We start from the raw sequence: 17,880 nt of genomic DNA, 5'->3' as shown, positions 1-17,880 counted from the left end.
ATTAATATCAAACATTAGTATATAACAGAGATGTTGTTCATTTATCGTACATATTGGCACCAACAAATGCATAATGTATCATAGGTAACTAGTAAAACAAACTGATGATAGTGTTAACATAGTGTTAATATATATCACAGTTTGTTGATGAGCATCTTTAAATTACCAAAAGGATTTAAAAAGGTTCTAAAATAGATTCAGAATATCAAAATCAGTGACCAGCTATGATAAACTTACTGTGAAATCTGTTATATGCAACAAACCTCCATCTTATTCTTAATGTACAAGTTTTAAACATATTTTTGAATGGAGACTACTTATTGATTAGATGGAACATCCTATTAATGGAAAAGTTCAGAAACAACTATCTGCTGTTTATCTGCTATTTTTGGCATTGGTTGGGTGTTTTACAATTCCCCCATTTTATTTGTGTTTCATTATCAAAACGGTTTATATAGATAATTAAACTTGACTTGGTTTTTCTGGTATATTTCAGGCTACTTCAAATGTGTTTTATGTGATAGAAGAAAGTTTACGCGAATTAGACCACCCTACATTTCAGAATTATTTCAATAATAATAGGTATGTGTCCTCCAAACTGCCCGGGGGGTTGGATGTCCGAATGGTTAGCATGTGCACGCTGTTTCATAAGGTCTCATCGAGTCAGCTGGCGTGGTTTCGATTCCACGGTTGTACGTGACACGGAGCAGGGTCGTCTGTCCAACCTCGTGGGTTTTCTCCGGGTCCTCCTGTTTCCTCCCACTGAGCCATGTGTTAGTCCCAAATTGACCTAGTTTCTCTCTCTCTCTAAATAGCTAATTCTCTCTCTCAATGGCTAATCTTCTTTCAGTTTGATAGTAAAAGTCAGTCTGTTTAGTAATTTGCTTTAAATTGTCGACTACTGCAGGGATATAAAATCTGTGGAACCAAATTTAAGTGTGGACAGATACCCTCTTTGCAAAACAAATCGACACATATCAAATTTATATAAATTGACTAAATTATGTTTTACCCAAGTCTATAACTATTATTATCTGTTTTAAAGGAAGACTAGTTTTTCAGTGGCAGTGTTGTTCTTTAAATTATGCATGTGCATAGGCCTATATAAAGACATGTGTAGATATCAAGCTGTACTTTGATGTTGTAAGAGATTTTTGGGGGGATTATTTTAGCTTGTTTTTATAAAATAAATAAATAAATATATCTCAGAAAATACTAAAATGTAAAAATCATTAATCAAATTCTTTTCATTTAATTTTATTTCAGATCAAAGTTTGTATTTAATATTGAAGGTGTTGATAATTTTGGAAAGTAAGTAATTTAATATTTTACAATAAAACGAAAACTAGATTTAAGTTTTAAAGATAAAGCCTAGAAAATTAATATTCATTTGTTGATGGCTTTTATATTCTGGTATGTTGATTTTTATTTTAATGTGTGTAACATGTCTGAAACACAGTGAGAAATCATTGTTTATTTCCGGTCCTCATTAAACTTTTTGTCATAAAGTTAATATGATTTAATTTTTGTTTAATTCACTTCCACTTAGGGGTCTTTAGAAGAAGTGGAAACTGGAGTACCTGGAGAAAACCCTACTTCTTGCCACCCAAACCCAGTATTTACTTATAAAAAGTTAGTTATACTTGCATGTAATTTTTTACAGATGCCACAAACTGGAAGAAGGAGTCTACATGCCATTAATTAAAACTTCCAGTATCTCGTTATTTGACGTACCTAGTGTAGAGCATAGTGGGAAATCTGTTGGTTCTCTTGTTTTTGGTGAATCATTCATAGATTCTAGTTTTACCCTAAAAGGTAATAATTCACAGTGCATCATTAATTTCAAAAGTATTCCGCAGAACAGAGTTACACAATTTTATTTTTTCGTTCACAGTTCAATTAGTTCAGAATGGAATTAATTAAAACATGGTAGGATTGTTCATTCAGTTCACATATCTGTTGGCAGGATTTTTCTCTGGAACCCTATAGATTATTGCAATAGTAGGTTTCGCAGTGATCTACCAGTTTACGTTTCTACTTTTAAATCTTTTGAACGTGGTACAGGACAAATATAGTATTATTTAAAGCTTGATGGGATTGCTCATTTATGCATGGGAGTTCCCCCTTGTCAGTTGTGCAGGACAGAAGGCCTGGCAAGGACAATGTATAGTCGTTCTGAAGGTATGAAAAACCAATTTCCTATGTACACATTTTCATGCGTGTAGAAGAACCCTTGACAGTTGAAATTCGATATAAGAGTAGACCATAGTGCCGCTGTCTGGGTAAAATTTCCCTCATAGCACACTGTATAGTGTATGATCGTCTTCATTAGCCCAGTCAGTGCAGAACAATAGGACGTTAAACCCCATTTCATTTCATTTCCTTAACGCATACAGAGGAAAGATTTGTGAAAAGGGCTAAATCAAACTTCTTAAAAAACATGATTGTGTTTGTTGACAGTGATGTTTGAGCTACAATATGACTTTGCTGATGGGCGTAGTAGGTGGAATGACAAACCCACATAAAATGAAATTAAATCCATGCCTCCATGAAGTGACATTGAACTTTTTTGCATATGATGGACTAGAGATATATTGGTTTATTCTAGCTAGAATTTGAAAGAACTATATCTGGACATTGGCAGACCATTCAATTTGACTGAAATGCCTCTGTTCAGGAAAAGTGCTCAACATTACATAACACAAATAGCCGTAGAAATAATAAATAATCGTTTTAGTCTCAAAGTTTATCCAGCATAATTTTGAAGTAGAAGCCGACTTCTGACATGCATGTTACAGTGAAATAAACGCTTTGACCTGTCCACCAATTATATTACATGTACAAATGATGTAAATGTCAGACGTATATGTATTTATAGATGCTATTCATCTGTCAAATCCTGTAAATTTACCAATCAGACATTTTATTTTCCTATAAATCATGGTAATGATTAAATTTGGTATAAATTATAAATCAATTTTCACTCTCCAGAGAATTAATGAGAGTGTATAGAGCCTGTCTGAAGAGATAATACATGCAACCTATTGTTAGAATAGTTTTAAAGTATTTTCACATTAAAGCTGTACCGCCCCTAGAGAAAGTTTTGCTTCTTCATTTACAAAAAAAAATGTCAAAATCTTTTTGAATTGGCTGAAAAATGCATGTGCCAATATAATTGAAATGAATGTGTTGATTTGTTCCGTGAGAAGAGTAAGATTTATGTCACAGTTAGTAGAGATATATAAAACTGACTTTGCGTTCACCTTTAGACAAGTAATATTCAAGAAATACAACTTAAAAAATGAATACACTAGTTTCCCCTGACTCTTCTAATTTAAACTACTTGAACTGAAATACCATTAATCAGAATACAAAAATTGAAAACTTTTTTTATTGACCAACACTATAATGTGCAGGGGATGTACAGCTATCACCCTCATTTTGTCTGTCATACATCCGCCTGTCCCCATTTGTTTCCATGTTACATGCTGAAGTGTTACCTTTTTCTATTTAGACTTTTTATTCGCCCACATTTTCATGTGGACATATATTTCGTCACCCCTGTCCGTCCGTTCGCATTTTGTTTGTTGAACCTCTACACTACAGGTCAGAATTTTTATCCGTTTTGACAAAACTTGAAATATAGGTTTATATCCAAAAGATCTCGGTTCCTTTCGATATTGGCATGTAACTTCATGGATTATGGCCCCTGATTGTACGGAAAATCACGTTTTAGCTTGTGGACCCTCTAGAAGTAGAAGGCACAATTTTAATCCGATTTTGATGAAACTTAAACAATATTTATATCCCAAAGATCTTGGTTCCTTTCGATATTGACCCATGTTGGACGGCAACATCCTGGATCGCTTTTTTAGCTTGTTTTCTGTCCATGCCTTGCAAAATGACTAATGTGGGTGTATCATGCATGGCAACCGCTTGTTTGACATTCAGCGGGTATGCCTTCTGTTGATGATTCTTGTTTTAGCTTAGTCAGTGTTTCTTCAGAAATTGACTAAAAATAATAAGGACATTTACTTCTGCTAATGCTTCAAAAATGAGAATCTTATCCCATTTATAAGCAAAATTGATCATCAACAGTTTATTTCAACAAAAGATATCTAGAAATGGGGTTTAACTTCCACTCAAATCTAACTAGGTCATTTTAGGACTAACATTTCAAGAATTCACTCTTGTGCAGGGGTCTTCAGAACAGAAAATTTATGTGCTTATACAAGTAACCCTACTCCTTTTCACATACAAGAGTGGGATGAAACCCATGAAACTTACTCAGTCCTATTTGCTTCTTTGTATTCAGTTTTGTTTTTTGTTTTTGTGACGATGGAACATTTACCCTATATGTATTGAATACTGAAGCGTTTCTTGATTGAATTTAGAGTTAAGACTACATTTTTATACATTTCACCGATGTGGTTACTTGTATAGTTGAATTTTACTACATATGCTTACATTCGTATTTCGTGTAGCATATAGCAGATCATGACTCATGCTGGCATTACACAATGGGTTCTTTGGGTTGTATTCCTAATTGTTTTCAAATTTGAGTGAAGTCTGTGTCACTACAGACTCGGGACTGTACAGCGCAGTGGAAGCTTACGGCTAGCCCCCGGATCCATTCACTTTTTTGAATTGTCTGTATGTTTGTGTTTTCCTGAGTATGATGTCCTGTCCGTGTATTTGTTTTTGTGTAAATTTTGTGTGGTGCAGTCCCCCTGCACTTACTATTGATAACAAGTTGGTTGATGTGTTTTCTCAGTTTGTATTTTATTTTTATTTCCAGGAGAGAATCAAATGTCATCAGATCATGTGATTCTTACATCAAACATTTCACGACAAAATTTATTCACAGTGAGTAAAACTTACCTACTCAATTACCTACCTACTGTGGACTGTTATAACCTTTACACTGTGACAGATTGTTCAAGTGATAGTTTATGGAGTGTATTTTTATGGAATTCATTGCTATGCTAGAACATGCTCATTTTATATTGGCTTCATTCTTTCTGGTAAAATAAGATAACATTTCTGGAACAATGATTTTTACCTATTGTTTTTCCAAAATTCTGTGGTCATCAAGAAAATGTTGATGATACTTTATTCTAAATGAATGTTTCCGGTTTCACACTATTGAAGTAAATGGTATTCAGTCTACTTTTTTTTACAAGCCCACACATTTTCATGTGGACATATACTGTCAACCCTGTTCATCCAGACGCTCCTGTCTTGTCCAACCCCAATTTGTTTGTGGACACTCTATAGGTCAAAATTGTTATCCGATTATGACAAAACTTTAAATATAGATCTATCTCCCAAAGATCTTGGTTGCTTTCTAAATTGGCATGTATCGAACCATAACTTCCTGAATTATTGCCCCTGATTGTACGAAAAATCACGTTTTTAGCTTGTGAACACACTAGAGGTCCTAATTTTCATCTGATTTTGATAAAACTTGAAATGTATGTTTATAACCAAAAGATCTTAGTTCCTTTCGATATTGGCATGTATCGAACCATAACTTCATGGATTATGGACCCTGATTGTACGAAAAATCACATTTTTAGCTTGTGGACACTCTAGAGGTCACAATTTTGATCTGATTTTGATGAAACTTGAAATGTGTGTTTATAACCCAAAGACCTTGGTTCCTTTTGATATTCGTGCATATCAGATTGTAACTTCAGGGTGAAAAAATAAATTTTCTTGCAGTGCCATGCAATTCTAAGTATCAATAGTTCAATATTTTGGTGATTAAAATTTATACTTTTTTGGCTTCAGCAGTTGTTAAAGATACACTTTCGTGTAGCTTTTTAGTTAATGTATGCTTACAGACACTACAACAAAATGTAGTGTTCATAACCTTTAAAAAGTGAAAAAATCAACTTCAAATTCAAATGAATAAAAATGTTTTAGATTTTAAAATTGCACATTGAAAAGTATAATATTACTGAAGATCACAATTTTATTGTAAAGATACAACCCCATGGTTTCGGATACTACAGATTAGTCATCTTGCACTTTTGAGCTACAATATTTCAAACATTGATCAAAAATAAGTAAAAAACAATAGCCATTTGTAAACTGAAAAGCTTTCAGTGTTTTTCATGCACATAACAAAACATGTCCACTGTGATTCTGATAATTTGACAGTATCACATGTTTTTGTAATCTAGTCATTAACTCCCCTGTATGCAGTGTCTATTTGTATAATTCAACTACCAAAATTTATTATAGGAAATGTTCTATAACTATAAGCATGCATTTATATCCTTTCCAAAAAAGTCACAGAAAATATATTAATTTGAGTTTCAAAATACAATTCATTAAAGTGAGACAGCATAATGCCCAAAAATGGCTATTTTTGGGACATGTTTATTGCCATAACTCAACAACGAAGATTCATATTGACTTGAAATTTGGTGGTCATTATAGAGGTCATATTACAAATGTTGAATATCAAAAATGATCTGTATATGCTGGAAGTTGTTTCCGAACTGTATATAACAACATCAAAAAATTGAAAACTGGACAAATACTGTGTTTTACCAATCTAGAGGTCACAATTTTTATCCAATTTTGATGAAAATTAAAATATATCTTTATATCCCAAAGATCTCAGTCCCTAACGATGTTCACACATTTCAGACCATAACTTCCTGGATTAAGGCCCTTGATTGTACAAAAAATTGTTGTTTTTTTTAGCTTGTTCTCTATCCATCTCTTGCAAAATGTGGGCGTATCTTGCCTGGCAACCCCTGGTTAAATATATCATGCTGATATGCTGATATTACAGGAAATTGAAAATAAACTTTGTGGCAATCTCTCCAAACCCTGTCAATGGTTATGTGATAATAAATTATCACTAATGTATCCATTCTATTCGTACTAAATCCAAATTAAAGAAACATTCTAGTATATAAGTAGTCTGCAAAGAAACTGATATTGCATTAACCACATCTGCCAAGTATTGGGAAGCTGAAATAGATCAGTCACTCGATCTGTGGAGGGTATGGGTATTGATTGTCACAAATTGATTGTGTTTTACTTTTATTTATTGTCATCTGTAATAATACATTACAAAATTATTCTAGTAATCTTGATGAAATTAGTTTAAGGAAAAGTAACAACTTGGTGTATTATGTGGTTAAACAGCTGACAGTTTAATTCAATTATAAAGGCCACATCAAATTATGATGTTTGATCTCCCTGTTGTGCTATTCCATTCATTTCAAGTACAAAAGCATTTTGTTGATGAAATACATGTTTATTCTTTACTTTAAGACATAGATGAGTTTTATCAATAATAGAAATGTTTGTCGATTTATAGAATATTTTTTTGTATTCTGAATATTAGGGTTTTATTGTAATCTGCCTTGCGTTATTTAATGAGACTTTGATTGACAGATGAACAAGACAAATAAGAGTAAGATATTAATACTACATGTGCTGTATGTTAAATTATTGTCGCATTGCCAGAGTTTTATCTGACAGTCGATTATTGTTATATTAAATTATGTTATTGATTAAAGATAATATTATTAGAAAATTGTGTCTTGAAGAATTAGCAGGATCTAAAGGCCAAAAGCCAATGTGTTTAATTTAAAACTTATGGAACTTATGTGAGCAAAAGTATGATATCAAAGCATGTGAATTGTTTGTAGTTGCGATGAAAACCAATATTATAATACCATTTTTTTTATAAAGATTAATATTTCAGAAATTGATTTGTAAAACGGTCTGATTTTATTACACAAGTAGAAATGTAAACATCTTAATATTATCATCCTAATATGGTCCAACTCCAAAATCTATTGCTATGTGGATTTGGAATTACTGTTGTAGTTGCCATGAAAACCAATACCATTAAAAACCACATTTTTTTATAAAGATTTCAGAAATGAATACCGGCCCATTTTTATTACACATGTAGAAATATAAATCCATTACATGTAATAGATCTTATGTGAACCAAAAGCTATTGCTATTTAGATTCAGAAATATTAGGTTCATGAGTTAAAAATTTAGAGAAATTCATTTTTTGACCTTACTCGCAATAAATCTATTATATGCATCGACAGTGTATACTTAGACTTTCTTCATGCACCAGATCACACATCTCCTTCAAATAGCTGATCTTTTTTGTGTTGAATTTATCATTTATTTTATGTTAATTGGTTTGTGAAATGGCAGCGAATGCTTTCTTAGTTTTTATTCAAGAAATTCAAATAGCTTATTTTGTACTTTTATGTTTAAGGTTAAAGAGGCTGATATTAAAAGTTGTAAACAATTACCAGAACAACTGGCTACTCTAGAGAAATATGGTGATATACTCGTAACAAGGGAAATAATTCATTATACAACAGGATCACAACAATATAGTCAAATATTTACAGGTTAGAATTATACATTAACTGGACAGGATTGTTCCAGGTTCGAATCCTTGCATGAGTTAAGTGAAACTATCATGCTAGTAGGACTATCAAGGAAGGATAGAAGAGAGGTCATATACTAGAAGCACTCAAGACCTTTAAATTTTCAGACCACTCCTCCTGATATTCCTCACTAACCCTGTGTGCGATAAAATGCCTTTTTAAGGATTGGATTATAATGTACACAAATGATTATGGTTGTCTCAAAACTGTTGTTTGTTCAGGTATATGTTTGTATATAGTGTAGATGGTAGTATATGAAGATATTTAATGCCATGTTTGAATATTATAGGTGAGGTTATGGTATATGAGAATGCTGTTATTTTACATCATGTTGAATATGGTTCTATCCTACTGACACACACAGATATACAACATATACAGTTATATGATGCTGTATGTACTATATTATTTTATATACAATAAATTATCTTGTAAATAAATTGGCATTTTTAAAGATTGTATTTCACTGTTTGGTATTAATGATTAGTCTTTTTATACGTCCAGATTTTCATGATGACGTATAAATCTGTTGCCTCCGTCCGTTGGTCCACAGATCACATTCTTATCCGATTTTGACGAATCTTGAAATATAGGTTTTTAGCTTGTGGACACTCTAGAGGTCACAATTTGTATCCGATTTAGATGAAACTTAAAAATCTATGTAAGAGCCTCAATATTTCTTTGTGTCATTTTAGATTGTCTATTTTGATGTAGCAAGGAGAGATGATGTATATAATATAATGTTTATAATTTCAGGATACTAATAGTTCTGTATGGCTGTTGATATTATGTTTAGACAAGTTATCTCATGGTAAACTACCTGTACATCTGATAGAAGATAAAAACCAACTTGTATTAGTCTTTCTACCAAAAACACCCCTACATAAAAACTTGTATACACAGGTATAGATGCAATGTACCACAATATCTATAATAGTAGTTAAACAATCAAACATTATGAACTCTAAAAAATTCAAATCTTGTAATATTGAAAGGGAATTGATTTCCTTTCAAACATAAATATCGAAGATTTTGGCCTAAAATAGAGAAAAATGGCTCTGCATTCCTTACAAGGAAATTTAACATTATTTTAGCTACCTATATATCAGTGTCAATGTTTATTAAAGCATTCTATCATTACAAATCATACCAGGCTCAAATAGATCATTATCTACTTTGGCTACAATTATGAATTTTAAAGTTCTATTTTAACATTTTGTTCAGATTTTACGTAAATGGAAGACGGAATCAAGTTTTCCTGTTGTAGAAAGATTGGAAGAATTACCACAACATTTAATTTCACTGTAAGTTATTGTTAATGATGATTGAAGTGATCCTGGCTATTAAAGGGGAGCGGCTTCCCTTTCTTTGAAAGTCATACTTATAATGTATTTCTTTTAAGTTTGGGCTGGTTGGATAGCCGAATGGTTAGCATCATTGAGTCAACTGGCGTGGTTTCCATTTCTCCGGTTGTATGTGACAAGGATTAGGGTCGCCTGTCCAACCTCGTGGGTTTTCTCTGTTTCCTCCGGTTTCGTCCCTTTGCTAAAGACCCGTCCATGCAAGCAAATTATTGAAATAAAATTGAACCATGTGTTATTCCCGAAATGACCTAGTTTGTGTCAAGTGGATGTTAAACCCCATTTTTCTCTCTATCTCTCTTTAGTTAGTTTTCTCTTTGACCTGGTACCCTATGTGCCATGATATGCGACACTATTTGAGGACATGCTAGATTGGTCAATTCTTTTTTTTTTTTCACAGGTTGGTTTTCAACAGTCAAAGATTATTTCAGTCATGTATTTCTTTTCAACCGATTCTAAATTTGATAAAAAAACTTTTAATAAAATAGGTTTAGCATTCTAATTACATGTACTACTATTATTATATATATTGTGATAAACTAATTTACAGACATTCAGAGCTACAGAAACAATTTGTTCCTAATTCAAGTACAAAAACCACAAATTTAGAGAAATCAGCCTATCATATTGATCACATACAAAGGTATTTTTAATTTATATTCACTTCATATTCTAAATATTTTCATACCTGTTCCACTTGTCAGTAGTAACTCCTGTAAGACTGGAAACGAATGTATGTTTATAGTCTCTGGGATCACCAAACAAATGGCTTGTACATGCACTTAAAAACAGCTCACTGTCTGTGCATCATTATCCCCCTTTGCATTGAGCCAAAGAAAGAAAAAAATATGTTGGTCGCCAAATAACCATTGTATTTATTGATGTGATTTTCTTACCATTCATCAGGTTTATAAATCATCTATCAGTTTGCACTACTGGATGTAAAGATGTGGACAAGAATCATCTCCCCTTGTTACTCAAATCACAGCAAACCATTCCAACAACTGATGAAAATGAAGAGGAGACAGATTCCGATGAGGTAGGAAGAATTGTACAGATTACAAGTATTATGTGTATACATCCTTAAAAATATATTCTTTAAATTAGGTATGACTGACTAACAACTATCAACTGGGGATTATATCTAAACTGAAAGGAAAACGAAAGGGAGAAAATCACGTTGTTAGGGTGCCCCGTGCAGCGAAAATTTTCCCTACAGAAAGTTGAACTCGTCACGGCAAATGTGCACGCTTCAGTGGCTTGTCTCGAAGTGATTTTTGACTAATCCTGCAGTGCGATAACACTCAGCGCAAGAGTCTATGAGTCTAACCTATTTTTTACTCAAAAGTGCCTGGATATTACGGCCAACACTGGTAACCATTTTTCAGTCTATTATTTATGGATGGTTAAATGGTCATAGCTTATTAAGTACAACATGACCGTTTATTTAGTGACTATAAATGTGCGAAACTGATTTAAGGCTTGGTATATATATATATATACAAATAAAAGGCTTGGTATATATATATATATATATATATATATATATATATATATATATATATATATATATATATATATATTGTGGTGTAATTTTCGAGATATTTGGAGGTATTTATTTATGGTGGGGCACCCTAACATTATGTTTGTACTTTGTTCTAAGACAGAGATCTTGTAATGTTTGTCACAGACAGTGTCATTGAAATTATGCTGCACATTTTATATTGTAGATTACTATTAGTATTATAGCAGGAGTACCTGGTTCTCATAAACAAACACTTGTATCAACAATAACAAATTATACCAAAGAAAAATACAGGTAAGATGCAACATTTAGAACAATTAATACAGACACGTTTAGTACATCTAGAAATATAATACAGGTAAGACACAACATTTAGAAATCAAGGAGAAGCACAACATTTAGAAATATTAGTCGAGGAGAGACACAACTTTTATTAGAAAACTTCAATAGAGGTAATTTTAGGACACAACATTTAGAACAATTAGTAGTAAATAAAAAGAGACCACATTACACAAGGCAAACCTACGCACAGGACACACAATATACATACACAACAAATAACAAATGCACATATCAGATCAAGTGAACGGATCTGGGGGCTAGCCGTAAGCTTTGACTGCACTGTACAATCTCAGGCCTGTAGTGATAGAATTCATTCAAAATGAAAATAAGGGAAGCAACTCAAGAAAAGGGAAATATTACCCAAATGCTGTATCATACTAGCTATAAGCTTATATAGTGTGAGTTATGATGGGCTATGTCTTCAATGTTTTGTAATACTTCAGGCGCCTTTCATAAAAAATTATGTTCTTCATACTTAGAACAGAACTTGTAAGCCATACAAACTTGCCTGATTTGTAAGTAGCTGTTTCTTGTGTTCTAGAAATAGATGGTGTATGAGTATGAATGAGTATCGCATAAAGAAGTGTATCAACTCTCAAATTAATTTAGTTGATTAGTGTTTTAAGTTTTTGTTGTATTTTAGATGGATTGTATTAAAACAACCGAATGATGATATCAGAGAATTTGATGCTAATCGACTTCATAAACAATTGAATGGAGCATTAACAGTTCATAAACGACGTAAACCTGGTGCAATTAGAAGAATAACTAAAGTTATTGTTGTGACAAACAGGTAGAGTATATTTATTGTTATTTACGTGTATATATAGCCAGGATAAAATATACTGATTTGACTGGAAGCATGATTGTAGACCTGACATTTATTGACACAAGGAAACCATGGAGACCATAACAACTTTCCTTTACAATGAAATATTGGCATATAGGGTAAAATCAAATCACACAGGTCATACCTAGTCACTGCTTGGATGAGATAAGTCTCTGAATGTTTGCTTTTGGGATCCTTCTCCACTCTTGTTGACAGAGATTTTACAGTTGGGGGCCCTTGAAACTGGACAAGACGATGGCCAATATTGTCCCACAAGATGCTTGATTGGTGAATGAGAGATCAAGAACTCTGCCACTTAGTTTCGGTTAAAGAACTCCATAGAGACACATGCGCTAAGTCAAAATTAGTGATGCAGAATTAGTCCAACGTAACACTGTCTGGTGCTCAGTATCGGCACTGTTACATGTTGCCGTTGTGATCTGATGTTGTTACATTGAGATTTACAAGATTAAAGTGTATCTCTCAAACGATCCATTTATAATTTAGAGAGCTTGTCTGATTTATACTACAGTTTGGCTGCCAATGATTGTCATGTGCCGTAGCACGAGGGCATCTAACCTAAATAGATTGTGAAGTTGTGAACTCTGAAACTCTCTGATTAAATTGTTATAATATTGCTGTCATTTAATCTTTTCTGTGAGACTTGGCATAAACAATTAACTTAGCTGGAAAATAATGGAAATGTATTTGAAAAAGATTGGGAATGATACAGGAGCAATTTATTACAGCTATAAAGTAATTAATGTATGGCCCAGTTATACAAGTGTTACTTTCTGATTGGTTTAAAAGTAAATTATATAATTTTGTATTTTTTGTTAGTTTTACAGATATTGGTGAAATTATCAATGCTATAGAAACACATCCAGATCAAGATGTTAACAAATATCTTAAAATAGGTAAACAGATCTTATTCCTATTGTTCATAGTTTAAAATAGGTAAACAAATCTTATTCCTATTGCAGGGTTCCCGCGGTCCTTGAAAAACCTTGAATATCCTTAAATTTAAAATTTCATTTTCAAGGTCTTGAATATCCTTGAATTTCGCGGAAATAGGAAAATATCCTTGAATTTCAGTTGAGATCCTTAATTTTGTTTCAAATGTCTTCAATTCCTTTTAAATATGAGATTAAAAAGATAGTTGGTAATGTTTTGGTTATTTTTAAGATGAAAAATTGTAACTTTAGGCTAAAAAATGTCCTTGAAAATCCTTGAATTTGACGTATATTTTTCCTTGAATATCCTTGAAAAAATATTTGACGAAGCTGCGGGAACCCTGTATTGTTTATAAATTATAGTTTAAATTAGGGTAACAAATCCTATTTCATTTTATGGTTTAGAATAGGCAAACTATTCTTATTCCTATAGTTGCTTTATGATTGTTTAAGTCCCTGCAGTGATTACTACGATATTTTCATCAGATATAGATATATTATATATATCTGTAAAAAATCATAGTGTGTATATAAAATAGACTTTACTTTAATTATAGGTGCTGTAACTATCTGTATTGATCCTCTTAACTTTTATCTTGAACACAGGTAAGTTAAGAATGTGTCCGCGAGAAGATTTTTTTTGTTGTTTTTTTTGTCTATGGCTTACTTAGTGCCCAAACATTCGTATATAAAATATTAGACTCATTGTTCCACCCAGAGTCATAGAAATGCCGAGATGGGTTTTCCAGTCTTGAATATAGCAAAAAAAAAATGTATTTTCACTTGTTTTTTTTTACCACCAACCTTAGAACTTAATATTTCTTTAATGCGAAAAGTCAACTAATCCAAACTTTACATCCATATGAAATTGTGCACTATCTTTTACATATACTGTATATCGGTATGTTCATAATTATAGGACCCTCTCTTCGCTTTGCAATGGCTGGAGACCACACTCTACCTTGTATTAGTGTAAACCAACACACCAAGTTTTTAGCCCAATAACACCCCCTTTGGGATGAGTGTTATGCCCGATAGTGGTATATGAAGGGGGTAGTACCCACTACTGATTGCAGAAATGAAATTGACTAGCGTTCAATTGGATTATCCTTGGTATGTGCTGCAAAAGGGTTAATGTGGTCCAATTTCCAAGACGAATTTCATTTGAAGGGTTCCTGAAATGAATCACCAATCGTTTTTGTTAGGTTTTGTCCAATAGGTAGTCAAGAAATTCTCATTCGACGTCGTTTGATCATTAATTGTGGAGTTGAATGAAACAGCGATTAAAATTCATGATTGTGTTGTTCTAGTTCTTTCCCTTTGTAAATGAGGCAGGCGTGGCAATGGACAGCGTCTAGTGATTCAGATGGGATGAAATACTGGGGCCTGTGTTCATTTTGTTGTGCACTTAAAAGAATCCTTGAAAAGTAGGAGAAAACGACGCTGGCCTCATAGGTGTACAAGCCAGGGGGCCAGGTGGGGGGGAGCGGCTGCCCCCCTAACTTTCGGGCAATCTGACTTTTCAGGCAGATGGGTAAAGTGAAAACAAAAATTATTATTTCATCTAATTTTACTTTTCTTTTAATTGAATACCACAAATCTATACTGAATTGACTGTGCATTAAAACATTTTGTCTGGAGCCACGCTACTATGTGCAACATTTTTCGGGCATCGATTATAATTTGTGAATGCAGCTGCAACACCCCGCGACAATCGATTTGTTGACCACCATGTAACAGTGTATTTTTTTTTATTAATTTATACTAACAATTTTTTTTTATAAAACATTACTCAGCATACCTCTGGGCCCCTGGACAAGTGTCCCAGCTTCCACCCACCCCCACCCCCTCTCACGGGCCCTGGGTTTAGCTCCTTTAATCCTTTAATTTGTTACATGTATTACACGTTTATTCTTGTCTCCTTGTCTATGAGCTTTACAAATAGGTAATACTTTGTAAGCTATAGTTCCTCCATATTTTTATGCCCCTTCAATTTTTTATGAAATCATTTAAATTTTGGATATGATGAATAGAATATGCATATCTATAACATATCTTTCCTTGTTGGTCAATTTTTGCAATACTTTGGGTGCTATTGACAAACAAATGCTTTTAGTCAGTGATTGTAGGACCTGAAAATAATGCATTTTTGCTGATTTTGACACCCTATTATGGTAATGCGGAGGGTTTGTGAGTCATTATTTTTTCAGAAATTTGTTATACATGGCAAGCCCTAATAAATAATAATTACCTTTGATTCCACTGACCCTCAAAGGGCATGTTATTGGGCCTTAAAATGCCCCCAATTTGAAAAATGTAGAAACATTCCTTACAAAAAACGAGTGTAAATCTTTGTGATTATTTCAAGCAACTAGAAAAGATGTTTCACCTAAAGGGATCCGGGGTTGGATGGCCGGATGGTTAGCTCGTGCATGCTGTATCGTAGGGTCGCCTGTCCTCCGGTTTCCTTCCACTGCTAAAGACCCCTACACGCAAGCGAATTATTGAAATAAAATTAAAACCATAAGTTAGTCCCGAAATGACCTAGTTTGTGTCAAGTGGACCTTAAACCCCATTTCTCTCTCTCTATCTCTAACCTAAAGAGATACACATGTACTGTATCTTGGTCCTAAAATGACAAAAATGTGTGAGATAAATATATACCTGTGACTTTCTCCGATTACAGATTGATATTACCTGGTATATTAACAGATTGTGGTGAAGGTTGGGTTAATAATATTATCTTAACATCTTGTACTACAGGACAGGTAAAACACGTTTTTATACAGACACTTGTTCACTGCAATAAATGACTTGTTTCTATAAACATCAGGGTAAAGATAACATACAACCAGGGAATTTTTTTATTTTTTTTGTCTAAATTACTATCTAAGAAAACATTTCAGCCATTATTTTTGTTAAATTTAAAAAAAAGAAAATGACTGGTAGCCTTCTGATGGATTGAGGCAAATCAAAGGCTAATTGATTCTACACATCTAATTCTCACATTATTCTGATACAAAAATGTGTTACAGATTTCTTGATTAATAATACCCTAATTACAGAAAATGTAAGTGAAAATTAATTATCTGTTTAACAATGTTATGTTATAGAATGATATGATGAAAGACGTTCAGAGTATTTTACGTTGTGTTAATACTAATGTAGCTTTTATACCTGCGGAAAGAGGTGAAGTTCATAGGTATGTATTCTATTTCATAAAGATAATCAACAACATTCCATTTGCATCCCGAAATGACTTAGTTAAACCCCATTTCTCTCTCTCTCTCTCTCTCTCTCTCTCCATTTGCACCAACACACTTTAATCCAGAGATTCTTATCCCAGCTTTGGCTGGGGAACTTCCTCTGGATTTTCTGGCATGAATGAGGGCCTGCAAGGAACAGTATCTAGTCATTTTGATGGGACAAAAAACTGAAGTACTTTGTATACATTGCTTTGTACATAAGTTGGGATTCGAAAGTTGTTATCATATTTATTGTGTCTTTATTTTAACAGATCCACAGATTTAGATAATATTTTATCTAGTAAAGAGTTTTATTCTCCATTGATGATACATGCCAGATATCTGTCTCGTCCTGATTGGTAGGTATTTTCTTATCTTTTTTATTTTACAAATAATAACCTGAACTAAAATATCAGATTAGTCTGTACTTTGGTTTTTTTTTATTTAATGGTGTTGAATTTTAAATTAAAATAAAATAAAGATCTAATTTGAATGAAATTGAATTGGTCAGAAATTAAAAAAGAGGCAAATTACTACAACATAAATGATGCAGATTTGATAATCCCAAATTGATCCAAATATATTTATCTTATAGCTTTCTTCTGTCTAAATTAAATTATATCTGGATGTTATATTTACAGGAGAAATTTGAAATCTTCATCTGGATTTCAGCCGAAAATGAATCAGATTTTGTTGAACTTTAAACAGCCTTTAGATAAATCTAGATTTATCAGTAAATTGAAAAGTATGAAATCTAGTCTAGAATCACATCCATGGTATAATAATATCTACCATGTACAAGGACAGGTCACATTTACAGGTAAACATTTCATAATTTCCATAATCTTTTGCATTATTTTATCATTTGCTTTGTTTGGATGGGATGAAAAAACAAAGTCCTATGTACAAATTGTTATTTCACATACCTAGTACAGGATCTCTTGTCATATCATTAACCATAGGAATAAAAATGGCTGATGATATCAACGATTTAATTCTATTCTCTACTAGGGTGCAATGAACAGAATTTATTTTGCCCCAGTGGCTAAAAAAAACAGTTAAAATTCCCGGTGTTGGGCAAGAAAGTTCCTTATAATTCTCTTTCGTGACAGAAACCATGACAGTTGGAGTTAAAAATTAGACTATGCCCTAGGATCGTTGTATTTACCAAATTGACA

The 17,880-nt window shown here is 32.8% G+C and overlaps 1 protein-coding gene across 1 annotated transcript in view; it reads left to right on the top strand.

Moving 5' to 3' along the window:
* The window catches only part of LOC126814765 (dynein axonemal assembly factor 9), a 71,799-nt gene that overhangs the window by 50,519 nt on the left and 3,400 nt on the right, over window positions 1–17,880 (top strand). The window contains exons 17-34 of the mRNA XM_050540128.2: window positions 497–582; window positions 1,267–1,311; window positions 1,664–1,815; window positions 4,799–4,866; window positions 8,270–8,408; window positions 8,737–8,840; window positions 9,204–9,350; window positions 9,672–9,751; window positions 10,359–10,451; window positions 10,715–10,847; window positions 11,539–11,627; window positions 12,319–12,468; window positions 13,345–13,421; window positions 14,015–14,063; window positions 16,144–16,225; window positions 16,571–16,659; window positions 16,975–17,061; window positions 17,344–17,522. Of these exons, the coding sequence (XP_050396085.2) occupies window positions 497–582; window positions 1,267–1,311; window positions 1,664–1,815; window positions 4,799–4,866; window positions 8,270–8,408; window positions 8,737–8,840; window positions 9,204–9,350; window positions 9,672–9,751; window positions 10,359–10,451; window positions 10,715–10,847; window positions 11,539–11,627; window positions 12,319–12,468; window positions 13,345–13,421; window positions 14,015–14,063; window positions 16,144–16,225; window positions 16,571–16,659; window positions 16,975–17,061; window positions 17,344–17,522 (1,849 nt within the window). The remainder of the gene's footprint in view (window positions 1–496; window positions 583–1,266; window positions 1,312–1,663; window positions 1,816–4,798; window positions 4,867–8,269; window positions 8,409–8,736; window positions 8,841–9,203; window positions 9,351–9,671; window positions 9,752–10,358; window positions 10,452–10,714; window positions 10,848–11,538; window positions 11,628–12,318; window positions 12,469–13,344; window positions 13,422–14,014; window positions 14,064–16,143; window positions 16,226–16,570; window positions 16,660–16,974; window positions 17,062–17,343; window positions 17,523–17,880) is intronic.

Source organism: Patella vulgata, chromosome 3 (assembly GCF_932274485.2).
Source record: "Patella vulgata chromosome 3, xgPatVulg1.2, whole genome shotgun sequence".
NCBI classification, from domain to species: domain Eukaryota; kingdom Metazoa; phylum Mollusca; class Gastropoda; family Patellidae; genus Patella; species Patella vulgata.
The sequence above is the reverse complement of the archived record's forward strand: the minus strand, read 5'-3'. Positions and strand labels throughout refer to the sequence as shown.